General features: G+C 45.0%; 2 protein-coding genes and 1 pseudogene across 3 annotated transcripts; 1 reads left to right on the top strand and 2 right to left on the bottom strand.

Moving 5' to 3' along the window:
* Window positions 1-3,105: 3,105 nt before the first annotated feature.
* On the top strand, window positions 3,106-7,961 carry LOC133895750 (elongator complex protein 2-like). 2 transcript variants are annotated; one of them, XM_062336252.1, is made up of 10 exons: window positions 3,106-3,505; window positions 3,624-3,711; window positions 4,110-4,195; window positions 4,416-4,569; window positions 4,764-4,924; window positions 5,009-5,680; window positions 5,801-6,119; window positions 6,242-6,459; window positions 6,934-7,111; window positions 7,249-7,961. In XM_062336252.1, exons 1-10 carry the CDS (start codon window positions 3,365-3,367, stop codon window positions 7,746-7,748), a joined length of 2,517 nt encoding a protein of 838 aa, XP_062192236.1. In that variant the 5' UTR covers window positions 3,106-3,364; the 3' UTR covers window positions 7,749-7,961. The 2 variants fall into 2 exon arrangements, with proteins under 2 accessions (XP_062192236.1, XP_062192237.1); XM_062336253.1 differs by lacking the exon at window positions 3,106-3,505 and adding an exon at window positions 3,837-3,895 and having other exon boundaries at window positions 3,523-3,711.
* A 247-nt stretch (window positions 7,962-8,208) lies between these two features.
* On the bottom strand, window positions 8,209-9,532 carry LOC133895663 (NDR1/HIN1-like protein 13). The gene has a single exon (XM_062336128.1). It carries the CDS (start codon window positions 9,044-9,046, stop codon window positions 8,351-8,353), a length of 696 nt encoding a protein of 231 aa, XP_062192112.1. The 5' UTR covers window positions 9,047-9,532; the 3' UTR covers window positions 8,209-8,350.
* A 1,922-nt stretch (window positions 9,533-11,454) lies between these two features.
* LOC133896112 (agamous-like MADS-box protein AGL66) lies at window positions 11,455-14,627 on the bottom strand (annotated as a pseudogene).
* Window positions 14,628-15,296: the final 669 nt, after the last annotated feature.

A 15,296-nucleotide genomic window follows, 5' to 3' on the forward strand; every position in this document is an offset into this window, starting at 1 on the left:
TGGTGAATAAATGGTAGCAACTTATATTGAGGCTAGGCAACAACTTATGGTGACGTAACAACTTCAGAGAATAGTTTGTAGCAAATTATGTGTTGGTGTCTATAACAACTTCAAATGAGGTGCCAAATTTAATTAAAATTTCCTGTAGCAATTTATATAGAAAAATCATTAGCAAGGTTGCATGTACTTTGTTAGCTACATTGCATGTAACTTGTCAGTACACATAAAATATCTGGAGGATATATGCAATATAGACTCCATTTTGTTGGGTTCGTCATAAAGAACCCAACAGTAAAAACGGACTTAGAAACAAACATCACATGAGAGACTTGTCATCATTTAAAGTGATTAAACGAACTAGGACATGTATACCCTATTCAATTTAATTGCCCAACTTGCCCACATTCCAGCCCGTAAATAGACCTTCGTGTGGTCCACGTTGTTCGGCCATCCTTAGCTCGCATCGTTACAAAAAATCAACCCTCGCCCAGCCCACATGTGAGACACGAGCCATGTCGACTGAGATCGCGCGCTCCGTTGTGAGCGCGATAGGTCATCAATTATACCCGTGTGCTTGCACGGGCTAGGAATTTAAAAGATATTTCGTCCGATCATAAAAGAATATCATTTTGGATATTGAGACAATCACTAATACACTACTTTGACTAATAATTGTTAAAATAAATTTTGTGCAAAATATAATGGAGTTGTAATATTATAAAACCATTTTTCAAGACAAATCTAGCTATATCATTTTCAAAAGTTTAATCAAAACATTCAAACAGATATTGATGGTCAAAATCTAAATATGTTAACTGCATACAACCCAAGATGATACTTTTTTTTACTGAAGTGAGTACTAAATAGTAGAAGTTTGTAAGAAAATTGGTTGTATGTTCAGATTTTAAGATATGCAAAAATAGATAGTGACCGGATTTTCTAGAATTACATATTTTTTTATTTGCTAATATAAATACAAAGTTTATTCACGAATGTCAGAAATATACCTTATCCAACAATAACTGTGTACGTAATTATTTTTTAAGAAGTAGATAGATGCTATCAAATGGTAAAGTATCGAATGTGCTATTAGATATGCCATAAGTCATAACTACATATGAAAGTGTTAACTTTTGCATGTTTTCATATATATTGTTCGACATTCTTAAATCTGGGAACCACAACAAAATTGAAATTACTTTGCCTGCTTCTATCTCACTCTCCCTTTTCTTTCAACACATTACACATGCAAATGCTTCATAATACGCATTCGGTTGTGGTAGATTTCACCTCTGTTTACCAATCATCTCCCTATGCTTCCCCATCCACATTCCCAACCTCTACCCCTATGTATTTTTCCTTCATTTTGTGTTCTAAAGAGGGGTGGGGGGGGGGGGGGGGAGAGACTTTGATTGCACATGTTTTAGTTCAAAATCTAGCTTGGACTCAGGATTTATTTACCAATAGCAGAAATTTATTAGGGGTCACCGATAAATAGGATTTTCAGATTTATCATAATTCTATTGGCAATAGACAAAAAAATCAGTCAAAATTCAAAAAAATATTGGATACCTTTTATGTATAATTGTGATATACAAAACTAAGGGTATGGTGCTTCTTTTTTGGATTTTTTAGTATTTCTCTTTTCATAGAGCGTCTCAACCAAGGACCAATATTTCTGTAGGATTTTCTAGAATTTTTCTTTTTTCTTCATGAGTCTCCTACAAGGATTACTATGATGCTCCTGGAATCCCCCAATTAGTAAATATATACAATCGATAGAAAAAGTGCAAAGAGACCCTCCATGATAGTACTAGTTAAGTGTCCGTGTGTTACAATAAAAATATAAATATAGGATACGATTATATTAAGTATAAACTTAAAGTATGGAGATATGGATGTGTCATAGGAGCGCCGTCGAAACATCGGGAGCGATGTCGTAGTTTGATTTAGGTAGGATTCGAAAAAATAGGATGGGATTATGCACTAATTCCTCTCATAATTTCTTTATTTATTTTTATTAGTAAAACAAATCTTATATCAATAGCTAGTAACAAGGCGGTGGGGCTAGATGACGATGGTGGATGGCAAAAATGGGTAAATTATTTAAATTTTAGGGTTTTTTCTATACTCCTGTATAATTCACCAGATGTGATATATACAGACGATCTCTACTATCTACCCGAGTTGATCAAACGGTTATCAGGCAAAGTTGAATCATATTTCTCCTTCAAAAATACATTTAATCTCTCATTATTTGTCTTCCATACCTAAACATTCAATATTTGTCTTATATACATTCTAAAAATACATTCAATATTCTATTATTTGCCTTTCATTCTTTTCGGATTGTTATAAACTAAATTGATTCCACATGTGTAACACGTGTGCAGTTACTCTTTTTTATTTACATTTTTTTTTCAATATTTACAAAAATACACGCCTATCTCAAAATATTACGTATCTAGACTACCATCACCCGTTGAAAAAACTAATTACCATATCAACACATCAATGTGTTACCTTACCAACAGGAGTGTATGCGCTCTGCTGGCCCCATACGCATCCACATCCTGGCATCGAACATAAATTGGGCTGTACATATAGGCCGCCCTGTGACCTACCGTTGGACGTCATGAACATAAAAAAGATGCAACAAAAGCTCTGTCATCCTATCATCGATTGCAAGATTTCCTCGTGACCTAGGCCTGCAACAAAAGCTCTCAGTTTGGTCCCCTCGTGTGGCGTGCGGGTATACGGGTGTCACTCTCTGATAGGAAGGTGTTCAAGGCTGCCATGCTAGCTTGCCACGTCAAGGTGTCACTTGTTATGTGGATGACACCTTGCTATCGTTTTTTAACGGACGATGATATTCTAGATGTGTAATATTTTAAAATAAATATGTATTTCTATAAATATTGAAAAATAAAAATATATAAATAAAAAATTAAAGAGGAGGGTAGGAGAAAATGTAAAGCGAATCAACTCGTGTATGAGCTAAATTGTGCAGGAGCATAGGGCAGGACCCGGATCACAACAGTTTGGGCTTATTATGTATTTGGCCTATAACGAGAGGATCCGGCCCAACTCGCTGTTTCAAACGGCCCAAGCCTCTCCTTTCTCAAGCAACCCTACTCCCACCCGAGCACCCGCCGCCGCGCCCTCCTCCTTCCCCACGCCACGCTCCCCTCCGGCCTCCGCCGTCTCTCCACTCACCGCGCTGCTCCTCCCCCTCGCCCCCTCCGGGCCAGAACCAGAGTCACATCCGTTCGGTGGTGTGGCTTGATTACCCTCTGGTCGAGTATTTCAGCCCTCGGCACGCTTCACTTCTGGCCCCACCGCTGGTGGCCGGGTTGCATTCGCGATGTCGCCGGCGGCCGGTGTGGAGGTGGAGGGCGTCTTCATAGGCGCCGGCTGTAACCGCGTGGTGAACAATGTCTCGTGGGGCGCGTGCTGCCTCGTCGCCTTCGGCGCCCAGAACGCCGTCGCCCTCTTCTCCCCCCTGGTCCACCTCCTCGTGCCTCCTTTTCTTTTCGCCCTTCATGCAATTTCAACTACTTTGAAAGTATCTCACTCGTGGTTCGTTTCATCCAATTCGTCCAAACTTGTGTTCGTGCGGGCAGAGAGGTGAGATCGTGACAACGCTTCCGGGGCACAAGGCGGCGGTGAACTGCACGCTGTGGCTTCCCACGAAGAAGGACGTGCTCCAAGGTGCGTCCTTGTCTGTACATTTCTTAGGTTTCCCAGTCTTGATGTCTCGGAGCTGAAGTGCTAGTAGTTTGGAGAACTTGCTGGAACGACTCGTCTTCTGATAGCATCTGTATTGTTGTACTTAGCTCGGTTTCGGGGCGAAGCTGCGCTTTTCGACTGTCTAATAAGTGTGATATCTGTTTCGGTAAGGATCATCAGTAGCTGAATATAGGCTGTTACTACTCCTTTCATTAGTTGAGTTGTGTTGGGTGGTAACTTGTAAGCTGCAGATATGTTGACTAGATTAGATGAAGGAACGATTCTCTGGTCTGATCCTGATCCCTGAATGCTGATTTCTTTTCCTCCTTTGTTAGGCTGAGCGCTGAATTGTTGGCTGTTTTTTCCTTTATGGTTTGCAGTTCGTGACCGGGAGATACACTATCTACTCTCAGGGAGTGCTGATGGTGCTATCATGGCATGGAAGATTGGTTCTGGCAAGGGAGAGGTGAATTTCTTCCGTTTTCACCTAATTGTAAATTTATAATTGCATAATGCATTCTGTAACTTCTATTCGTGGCTTTCCTTGCAATATTGTTGCACTAGAATGGGTTGCTGACTTGCAGTGTTCTTGCTGGAAATATTTATCTGGTTAATTCTAAAATTGACTCAAGTTGTTTCTCCTAATGTGTAATTGTTTATTCTTGTTGTTCCTGCCTGCTTTGCAGTGGGCTCATGCGTTGCAACTGCCAGGGATGCATAAGAAAGGGGTAACCTGTTTTTCTGGAAGGATGGTCTCGAATACTGCTTCGATTTTTGCTTCCACTTCCTCGGATAGTATTGTAGTTATTTGGGAAATGGCGATTGAGCCCACCACTGGTGGTAAGATGGCATACTTGTGGATTGTCATAATCTTATTTTTGACAATGTACCTTAAAGAAAGACATGCAGATCATTAGCTAGTGTCTGGGAGAAGTTGTATTAGTGACATTCTAATATTTTATCTTATGATCTTTAATTTTATTAGGAAATGTGTGCTGCTGTCTGACTTAAGTTATTTGCTTTCTCTTCTGCAGGAAGCTGCAAAGTGTCTTGCCTGCATTCTCTATCTGTTGGCCCAAAACCAATGGTTTCACTTTCATTAGCCGTGCTACCGGAACAGGGAAGTCATCTAATTTTGGCAATGGGTGGTTTAGATCAAAAGATCCACATTTATTGCGGGGATAAGTCAGGCAAGGTTTGTAACTTAACGTTTTTGCAACTCCTGTTTTTTGTTCCTTGTGTTTCTTGTTGTCCTAACTAGGCATTTTTCCATGCACAGTTCATTAAAGCCTGTGAACTTAAAGGTCATTCTGATTGGATCAGAAGTTTAGACTTTTCTTTACCCGTGATGATGAGCAGTGAAAAGCACAACCTTTTCCTTGTTAGCTCGTCTCAGGACAGAACCATTCGGATATGGAAAATGGCATCAGAAGCTGTTTCTGCTGGCTCCACAGTACAACTGAGGAAGGGAAATATCGAGTTGACCTCCTATATTGAAGGACCTCTATTTGTGGCTGGTAATACAAGTTACCAAGTATCATTGGAATCTCTTCTTGTTGGACATGAGGATTGGGTATATTCCGTAGAGTGGAAGCCACCTACACTGTTACCTAGGGATGAAGCTCATCAGACGATGAGCATATTATCTGCATCCATGGACAAGATGATGATGATATGGAGGCCAGAGAAAAATACTGGCCTTTGGATCAATTCGGTGACTGTTGGTGAATTAAGTCACTCAGCACTTGGATTTTATGGTGGGCACTGGCAACCTGATGGCAAATCCATTCTTGCACATGGCTATGGTGGATCCTTTCATATGTGGAAAGATGTTGGACTGGATTCTGAAAATTGGCAACCTCAGATAGTCCCGTCTGGTCATTTTGCACCTGTGTCTGACTTAACATGGGCGAGATCTGGCCAATATTTGCTATCAGTTAGCCATGACCAGGCAAGTTCTTGTACTTATTATCAGTTTTGACCCATACTGATATAACCTATATATTTGGTCGGTTGTCCTGTTCTCTTTTCTACTTGCTAATCCTCTTTTGCCTCGATGTTAAATATGCAGACAACACGCATATTTGCTCCTTGGAAAAGCCGAGTTAACCCCGGAGATGTGATATATTGGCGTGAAATGGCTCGTCCGCAAATTCATGGGCATGATATTAACTGTGTGGCATTCATTCAGGGTAGTGGAAACCACCGTTTTGTTAGTGGTGCTGATGAAAAGGTCTCTAGAGTCTTTGTAGCTCCCTTATCATTTTTGAAGACCCTACAACAAGCAACTTTGTTGAAACCTGACATCTCTGAGGATTTTGACAATGTGCAAGTCCTTGGAGCAAATATGTCCGCTCTTGGGCTTTCGCAGAAACCCATATATACACATGGTAATAATCTCTCACACCCTTGAGCAATAATGCCTCCTTTGTTTGGCATGACAAACTGCATTTCTACCCAGTTAAATTTTTTCTTTTATTTGATGTTATTTTTTGCATGGTGGTGTATTCAGGAGTCAATGAATCCCCAAGCAGTATTTCTAGTGATGGTCCAGATTCTATGGAAACCATTCCTGATGCAGTGCCTACTGTATTTACTGAGCCCCCTGTGGAGGACCAACTTGCATGGAATACTCTATGGCCTGAATCGCACAAACTATATGGTCATGGAAACGAGCTCTTCTCGATCTGCTGTGATTATGAAGGGAAGCTTGTTGCATCATCTTGCAAGGTATCAGTTGCATGTTTTCTTGTGCTAATTCATCTGAAATTCGTCGATGTCATTTGAGAGAAATTTTTTGTCCATCCAGACACCACCATTGCACCATGATTATGTTACCTTGGCCATGGTTATGTTACATTACTTGATGTTTTGATTCACAACACATTTGCTCAAGCTAACTGATCAAATGTGAACTCACAAACATATCATTGACGGATTTTTTCCATCTTCATAGAAATGGGGGGACGGGTCGAACACAGTATTGTTGGTGCTTCTTTATTTCTGGGAATCCCTGAAACATATCATTGAGCACCTCTATGAAAACAGTGTTGCACATCTTCATCTAGCGATAGTGCATTTTTCACTTTGTCGATGTGTGACACACTGGCATAGTGACGTTAGTTGATGCAGAATATGCTTAATTGCTTATGGTTTGTTTTTACTGTATACATGGAAATCTAATGGGACTTCACTGCTTTTTAGGCCCAATCAGCACCAGTTGCTGAGATCTGGCTCTGGGAGGTTGGAACATGGAAAGCCGTAGGCCGCTTGCAGTCTCACAATCTGACAGTGACACAAATGGAGTTCTCTCGTGATAATGCACTTCTTTTGAGTGTTTCAAGGGATCGTCATTTGTCTGTCTTTTCAATCAGGAAAACTGGTAGGCAAGTTTTCTTATGATCATGTAGTTTCATCGAAGTTATTGTTTTACATTTGTCTTTTTAATCATGTTTCTTTGATTTACAATGTTTTGATTGTGCTGTAATTACTTGTGTCATTCCACCTGTGTAATTCTAGAGGAAGGAGCAGAGCATCGTCTGGTTGCAAAGCATGAAGCACACAAAAGAATTATATGGGCATGCTCATGGAACCCCTTTGGTTACGAATTTGCAACTGGATCAAGGGACAAGACTGTAAAGATATGGTGTGTTCAAGATGCATCTTCTGTGGGGCTGCTTGCAACGTTGCCTCAGTTCCGTGAAAGTGTCACAGCATTGGCATGGATGGGCCGTGACCGTGCTTCTAATGCTGGTATTCTTGCAGTTGGCATGGATAATGGATTGATCGAGCTCTGGAGTATTTCAGGTGGAAAAGCTTCTGCAGGCAATACTCCAGATTCATCTCCACTCAGCACTGCATGCATGCTCCAATTTGACCCTCTGTTGTGTCATGTGTCAACCGTGCACCGTTTACGGTGGCGGGAACCCAACTCATCAAATGAGAAATCAGCACTTGAGCTGGCTTCTTGTGGAGCTGATCACTGTGTAAGGGTGTTTGAGGTTCGTGGCAGGACATAGGCACATAAGTAGATCAGACTGTTATGCGCCTGGCAGTTTTTTTATCCATATCTGCCAAGATATGTTGTATAACTAGCCCTGATAATGAGAAAATAATGCTATCATGAACCATGTGCTGTCCATATGTAACACTAGTTTAGTGGTGAATGATGCAGTGTTTGCTATCCTGGCCAATTTGTTTGATGAATGGAGCTTATATTGACGACGATGCAATTGCTGAATCACTTATGTGCGAGTTTTCATGCTTTTGTCAGATTGTGCTTCCTGTAATAATTGGGTACAACCCACTATGTTTCCTCCACACAAGCAATGAGTTCAATAGTGTGCGGTACACGCTTCGTTGAACTCAGGTTGCTTACAATCTTAATTTGCTGCTGTGTTGCAGGTAGCCTCCAGGCCCCAGCAAGCAGCAACTGAATAAGCAAGAATTTATATATATATAAAAAAGAGTTAAGCAAGAGGTGGACAGAGATGAAGAACCAAGCACAAATCCACATGAATCATGAGTATGTTTTGCTTTGCTCTGCCCGATTTCAGTGCACAAAAAGGTCTAAGATTTGATACAACAAAAGAAAAGGAAGGCGAAATCAAATGCTAAATAATTAATTTTTTCTGCATCTCCTAGCAACAAGAACTCCAGAAGGAGGGGCAGTGAGCTCCAGCTCACAGATTGCATGCATCCAGTACGTGTAGTGACCAGACCAGAACCTGGCCTCCACCTTGAACGCGCCTCTGATGGTGTACACGACCCTGTTGCTCCTCACCTGGTTCACCAGCTCCACGGCCACCTCCGGCGGCAGCAGCACTCGGCTGGACACCATGTGCATGTTCAGGACCCGGGACTGGCCCCGCCGCTGCATGAACGGCGGCAGCTCCTGTGCTGCCATCGGCCTATCCCTGAAGAAGAGCTCGACGGTGGCGGACCGGAACACCACGTCGATCTTCTGGTTGGGGTTGGAGATGTTGGCCACGATCGTCATGTCGCCGTTGAAGTAGGCCGGCGAGTCGACGTAGACGCTGTTCAGGCTGGCGTTGGCGGCCTCGAACGACGGCGCCCTCGGCTTCACCGCCAGGAAGACGATCAGGATGACCACGCCGGCGACGATCACGAGGATGCTGAAGGCGAAGCAGACGATGGCGGCGCACCACATCGCCGGGCTGGTCCGGTGGCGCGGCTGCAGGATTATCTTCGACGGAGCCGTCGGTGGCGGCGACGGCAGCGCCGGTGGCTGCTGCTTCATGTTGATGATCTTGGTCACGATGGTTCTTGGAGATTGGAGGTGGTAAGGAGTGCCCATTTGTGCAGCAGCACCACCACCACCACCACCAAGAAGGCAAGACAAGAGAAGTGTCAAGGCTCAAGAGTGTAGAGTGGCCTATTGGGAAACCAAAGCTCAAAGCTAGAGAGCAAGCACAGCAACAACAAGAGCAAGGGAATGGAGTAATGGTGTTAAAAGGTGGCTGGGCTATGGCTAATGGGGTCCAAAATAAAGAGGGAGTGGAAAAAAAAAGAAGCTTTCGAAAATGGGGCATGGGGCCATTGTCTTGTGTTTTGCCACTTGAAAACTGGGAGCTGCTCCGAGCAAAGGTGTGAAGTGGGGCAATGTGGCCGGGTGCCTGCCTGCAATTGATGGGGTTTGCTTTATCGCAACAAAGCATATTTCTTGAGCTGGGCAAGATAAAGTTTCGGTTATTGGTCGCCTCAGCAAAAGATTTTATGCTGCATGTTTCATGAATTCTGGCTTGTTCAGACAGCAACTTGGAATGTGCTCTTCCCACTCATACCCAGTGATCTATTCATCAAGAACACCTACCTACTCTATGCTTTTCTCATGCATTTTTTAATAACAGACATGAGGTTAAATTCATGAAACCTTCTTGTTAATAAAGTTCAGTTGGAAGTTTTGGACTGAAAAGCAGTCAAAATATCAGGAGATGAGAAGTATGCTCCCGGAGCAGAGCAGAGAAAGAAACTGGAACAGGTTGCTTAGCGTCGAAAAAAGGCGAAAAAGGCGCACTCCAACTGTCACACTCATGTTCTCCCAGAGAGAGAAAAATCTTGAACTCATCTCTCTCCCCCATCCTTGTGACTCAGCGCCGCTCACTGCCGTGCACGCTAGAGCTCTGCACCACGCCGCATGTCCCATTGCCACGCGTCGTAGCCATCCTCGCGTCTCGTGCCGCTTCTTCGCGCCCTGAGCCCCGCCACGCGCCCCGCACTACCGCTGTGCCCATGTCTTCGCCCCTATAAAGAGGAACAGTGCCCTCTTCCCCGCTCTCCTCCACACCGCACAGCACTACTTCTCTCTAACTCACCTCCACCCGAGCAAAGCACCACTGCCACCACTACACTAAAGCCCACCGCCGATGAGCTCCACCACCCTTCTCTCTTCCTCTCTTCCCCAAACGAGAAGCTCCAAAATCCTCAAATCCAACCTCATACCTTAGCCTCGCCACGAGTCACCTCCATCATGGTGTAGATCCGGCCATCCTCGCTCTGTTTTGCCTATCACCGGAGCTTCTCCCACCCCGATTCATCGCCAGCCCTCGCCAGCCAAATCTGCCACCGCTTGAGCTGGATCTGGCCGCCGCCGCTCGAGCTGGATCCGGTCGCCGCCGCCCTACCCTGTCGCTTGTTAGAGCCAGCCGTCACCGACTCACCGCCGTTCGCCGCCCACATCACCTCTTTCCCTCCGCCTCTCCCTCTCACTCTCTCTGCCCGATCCGCCCGAGCCGGTCGCCTCTCCCTCTCCCTTATCCTCCTCCTCTTCGCGGATAGGTGGGCCTGCATTTAGCCTTGAGCTGAGCCTCCTGGTCGAGTCGAGCCCAGCCCCGAGCCGATCCACCCTGAGCCGAGCCACGAAATATTCTAAGAATATTCCTTTTTCTTTTTCTGATTTTTTTTCTCTCGATAAAACTTCTAAAGCTTGTTTCTCCTCCATACTAACTCCGTTTTTGACGATTCTTCCACCGATATTCATCTAAATTCGAGATCTACCCAACCAGAGGCTGACTTCATCGAAGGTGAAGATGAAGATAAAGAATAAAAAAGTTGGGTTTCATCCGCACTCAAGCTACCTGTAGGGTTTGAGTCGCTTTTGCTTTATTTCCGTTGTGTTGTGAGGCTTTGTTTAATTATGCCTACGGGTTTTTACTGTAATAAACTCTGTATAGTATCTAATATTGTACTTTAATTGATATATGTCTGCGATGTCTATTTTTATTGAAAATATATGTACCAGCTACTGATCCAAAGACTAAGTATACGTTGCACAAGGTGACTCGAAGGGGTGATCCGACACCGACCTGTTTCGTTTCAAAATAAAGTCAGGTATGAGGTTAATTCATCTCTAAGGAACCTATATGTGCCGACAGAAATGAGAAGCCGGCTGGATAGCAAACAGGAAGGAACATTCCTGATCAGTCTCTAGCTTTATCGCCCTTCCTTTTATCATCAGGAGTGCCCTTCTTTGTCAGAGACGTAGAAAAGCTGACGCCGCACTGCACATCTTTACACGGATCTTCCTTCGAGAGGAGAGGAGAGGAGAGTATCAGAGCACTACGCCATGTGTTCTTCATTCTTCAGGTGCTATCCGGATTCGTCAGTTGGTAGAAAAGAATCGTCTAGTCATCTGTTTCGTTGTAGCTGTAACTTATGCGAATGATTGGTGCTGATTTCGTGAGACTTTATGAGCAGATGATTTTGTTCTAGTGGTTACAGGTCTGTGGGCGTCTGCGTCACCCTTGCTTTCTTGCAAGCACAGGAGCGCCACTAGCTAGGAAATTATTCTCTCGTGATTCTGGTATGTAATATGTTGTAAGGACAGTTGATGAGCTCGTCGGGCCAGGTCGGGTCAGGTCAGGCGACGTTCGCGGGTGCCGCGGTGCTGTCGTGCGCCATCGCCGGCGTGCCGGTCTCGTCGCTGGGCACGTAGGAGCAGCTCGCTGACACCTCCACCTGCTTCGGCTTCACCATCCCCTCCTGCATCGGAAGGAACTGGTCATCCGACCCCGAGCAGTGTTGCAACGACAACAGGAAAAAAAAACCAGCATGGCACGATCAGCTCGTCGTCGTGGCGTGGCCGGCCGTGGACTGGACGGGTGCATGCATGGGTGGCTCACCGGCATGAGAGGGAACGGCGTGGCGGGGATGATCACGGAGAGCAGCTCGGTGTAGGTGTACGCCTGCCGCCACGCCTCGGCGTCGCACTCGCCGCCGGCGCCGCAACCGGCCGCGCACGGATCGCCGTGCAGCCCGGTCACCTGGGAGGTGGCGTCGTACATGTCCTGGTCCCTGAAACAAAAAGAGGGCACCACGTAACGTGCGCGTGCTTGCCAACGCATGCTGCTGGTGCGTCAGGTCAGGCACGTACCTGAGGTAGATCAAAGGTTCAGATGCGCCAAACATCTGATGGCCGGGGCTCGACCCCCCGTCGGCGGCCCACAGTGCGGCGTCGCCGGCGAACGTGCCCATGCCTTCCGCTTCGTCCGGGTTCACGTACATCTGCGCCACATTTGGCCCCTGCACGATGCATTCACTCATGTGTAAAATTTACACGCTCCCATATATGATCCAAGAACCTATTTAGCAAACGAGATTCCACAGAAAAAAAGATTAGCATATGATGAGTCGGAAAAAACTCCAGCTTTCAAACGGGACCGGATACTGAAAATCTCGGTAAATACCTCCATCCCAGGCGCTGTCGGATCGAAAGGTGCCATGTGACTGCTCAACAAGTAGTTCTGCAAATTCGTTAGGCGACGGTTAGTTCAGCACTGCTGCTATTTTTTGTCAGCCACGCAAGACTAGTTCCACTTGCAATTCAGAAACACTTATCTCTTTCTGGTGTGCATCACTGCGTGCATTACCTTTCTTTCGACCACACGAACGAGCACGTCCATGAGGAACTTCTCGCAGCCGTCGATCTCGCTCGTGGAGCAGAACGAGGCCGGGTCTGGCTCGAACAGCCTGCAACAAGACGGGCAGGGGCTGTGATTAGTTCGGTTTCACAGTTTTTCACTACGGCTAGTTGAGTTCTGACGAATGCGTCGCTGGCCGACCTCAGGCGTTCCTCAGAGATGTGTTGCTGCTGCTGCGAAGCGTATATCTCCTGCTGAATCTCCTGCGACGCATCTAAAAATTAATACCGTTCGTTGAATTGCAACGAGGAATTGTGAAGCTGCCAACACAGGAGAGTGATAAGCTCTGAATTCCTCACCTCAATTTTCTCGTTCAGTGCCCCTGGGCTGCAAGTTTGAAAGAAGAAACGCGATTAGGATGTGAGGTGTGTGATTTTCAAACTTTTCCAGATAAGAGAAAATCGCCAAAGGCCAAGGAGCTGATGGTGTTCCAAGCTGAAGCAATCATCGATGGAGTGCAGTTGCTGTTTTCAGTGCTGTTAGCACTCGGTCCGGAGATGGTTTTTGTATCTGAAACTTGGTGTGGTAGATACCGGTATAATAGGTTAGGAGTTGTTATACTTGGATTGTGGTTTCTGGTCTTGGACTTACGGTCTATTTTGGCTAATCGGCAGCCCTCGGTGCTGCTCCTCAGACGTCAGATGTATAGATCCTTCTGTTTGCGCACGTTTTTGTTGTAAGTATTGCGAATTGATTGATGGAGATGGTTGTAATTTCGTTGCATTCGTGTAATGAAATCAGGGGTTAATCTCGTTCTGGAAAAAAGAGAAAATTGTGCACGAGTACGAAACAGAATCAGCTTGAGGTGCTAAAAAAGAAGAAGAGGAGATGAGATTTGGAAGATGACGCAGAAAAGATGGGGATATATATAGAAAAAATTTACGGTGGTCTCGGAGGAACTTGAGGCATCTATTTTTGGATCAGTTGGTTTAGATTGATTAGAATACTACCTATCATTTAGAGGTAGTATAAGTAGTATACGAGAGGATGTAGTATAAGAGTATTTTTGAAAAAAAAATAGCATGTTAGTTATATCGTATAAATTTATAGGTTTAATGTTTATACTAGGATGAATACTGATTATTTAGTTGAACGATTATTTGTAGATTAGGTATAAAAAAATTGCAATGCCCTTCAATAATATGGTGAGTAAATATTAATATTATTGTCGTAATTACAGAAATATTTAATCACATGAATGGTTAGATTAAATTTATACTAACCTTCTATCTATAGGTAGTATAGCTAAGTATATATATATACACACACTTAGTTGTGTCGCCATGTCGCCCTCGCGCTTGAGCCGCTGGAGCATGCTGATGAGGTACTGCACTGAGTCTTAGTTACGTGATGAATTCCTCTGAAAGAAGAGGAAAAAGGAAAATTACAGGATGGGGCAGCGTCGGTGCCTTCTTATTACCTCTCGTTTTTGGATGGCTCTGCAGTGATTACGGATAACAAAGAAACGAACGGCATGAGTCGCATTTTGACAATGATCCACGGGGTTTACGAATAAAAAGAGACAGTATGGATATGTGAGGAATTTGAACACTCACTCTCCTCTATCGTGCTCCGAGATGTTCGTGTACCGAAGGATCACGCCCTCCACACTGAACAGCAGATGCGCAGAGCTAAGAATCAGAAATGCGCTTGGGAGGGGGGGGGGGGGAGTAAAGGAAGCGTCGCTGATCCAACAACTCTGAACATTGAACAGCAGACTCGGCATCGGGAACGGAGGATGCGCGCGTACGTACCCTCGGCGACCGGAGAAGTGACTGAGGCGATGAGGAGCGCGACGTCGATGTCGCAGAGGACGGAGAGCTCGTAGCCCTTCTTGATGAGCCCGTTCCGGCGCTTGGAGAAGGTCACCTGCCGGTTCGTGTTGTTCTCGATCCTCCTGATCGGCAACTTCACGCGCCCCATCGCGACGGGCCGGCCGGACGGCGATGAAATAACTACCGCGCGAGGATCAAGAACAGCCACCGGTGCACGAGGTGGAAGCCTCAGAGAAACGAAGCCAATGGCGATCGAGAGAAATAAGGCTCGAATGGCAGCGGGGGTGACGAGAGGCCGGTAAGTGTTCGGTCTGGGCAGGCAGGCAGGAGAGAAACGTAGTCAGGTCAGGTCGATCGGATCGGAGCGGGCGGGCGGGAGCGCTCGTCGGAGCGGGAATGGTGGGGTGAAGCTGGATGCTTGAAGAATGTGTTTTCCATTGAAAAAAAAAATGCAGACAGTGTCTACTGTAGCACCACGTGGATAGTTGTCACATATATATAATATAGATATAAAAACAGTGAATAAAATCTACTTAACGGTTAATCATATCTCTACTAACTTTTACATGTCTAAAAGTAAATTTTGTAAGATCCTATTTAGAAAAATTTTTATGAAACTACATCTACACCATTGATTTTCTGATTCAACTGTTGAACTAAGAAAAAAAATAGACATATGTCATTATAAAAGAGAAGATCTTTTATAGAACATGATCTTATAAATTTTGTTAGATGATGCGTAGCGGTGGCCCGGCCCAAACGCCAGCAACATCTCGTAGCTCGTCAAGACCAACGGCCGTCACGCCTTCCTCGTTGACACCCTCGCCCTGGTAAGTCTCTGGGTCTCTGCTTC

The sequence above is a fragment of the Phragmites australis genome, chromosome 16, assembly GCF_958298935.1.
Source record: "Phragmites australis chromosome 16, lpPhrAust1.1, whole genome shotgun sequence".
Taxonomy (NCBI): Eukaryota; Viridiplantae; Streptophyta; class Magnoliopsida; order Poales; family Poaceae; genus Phragmites; species Phragmites australis.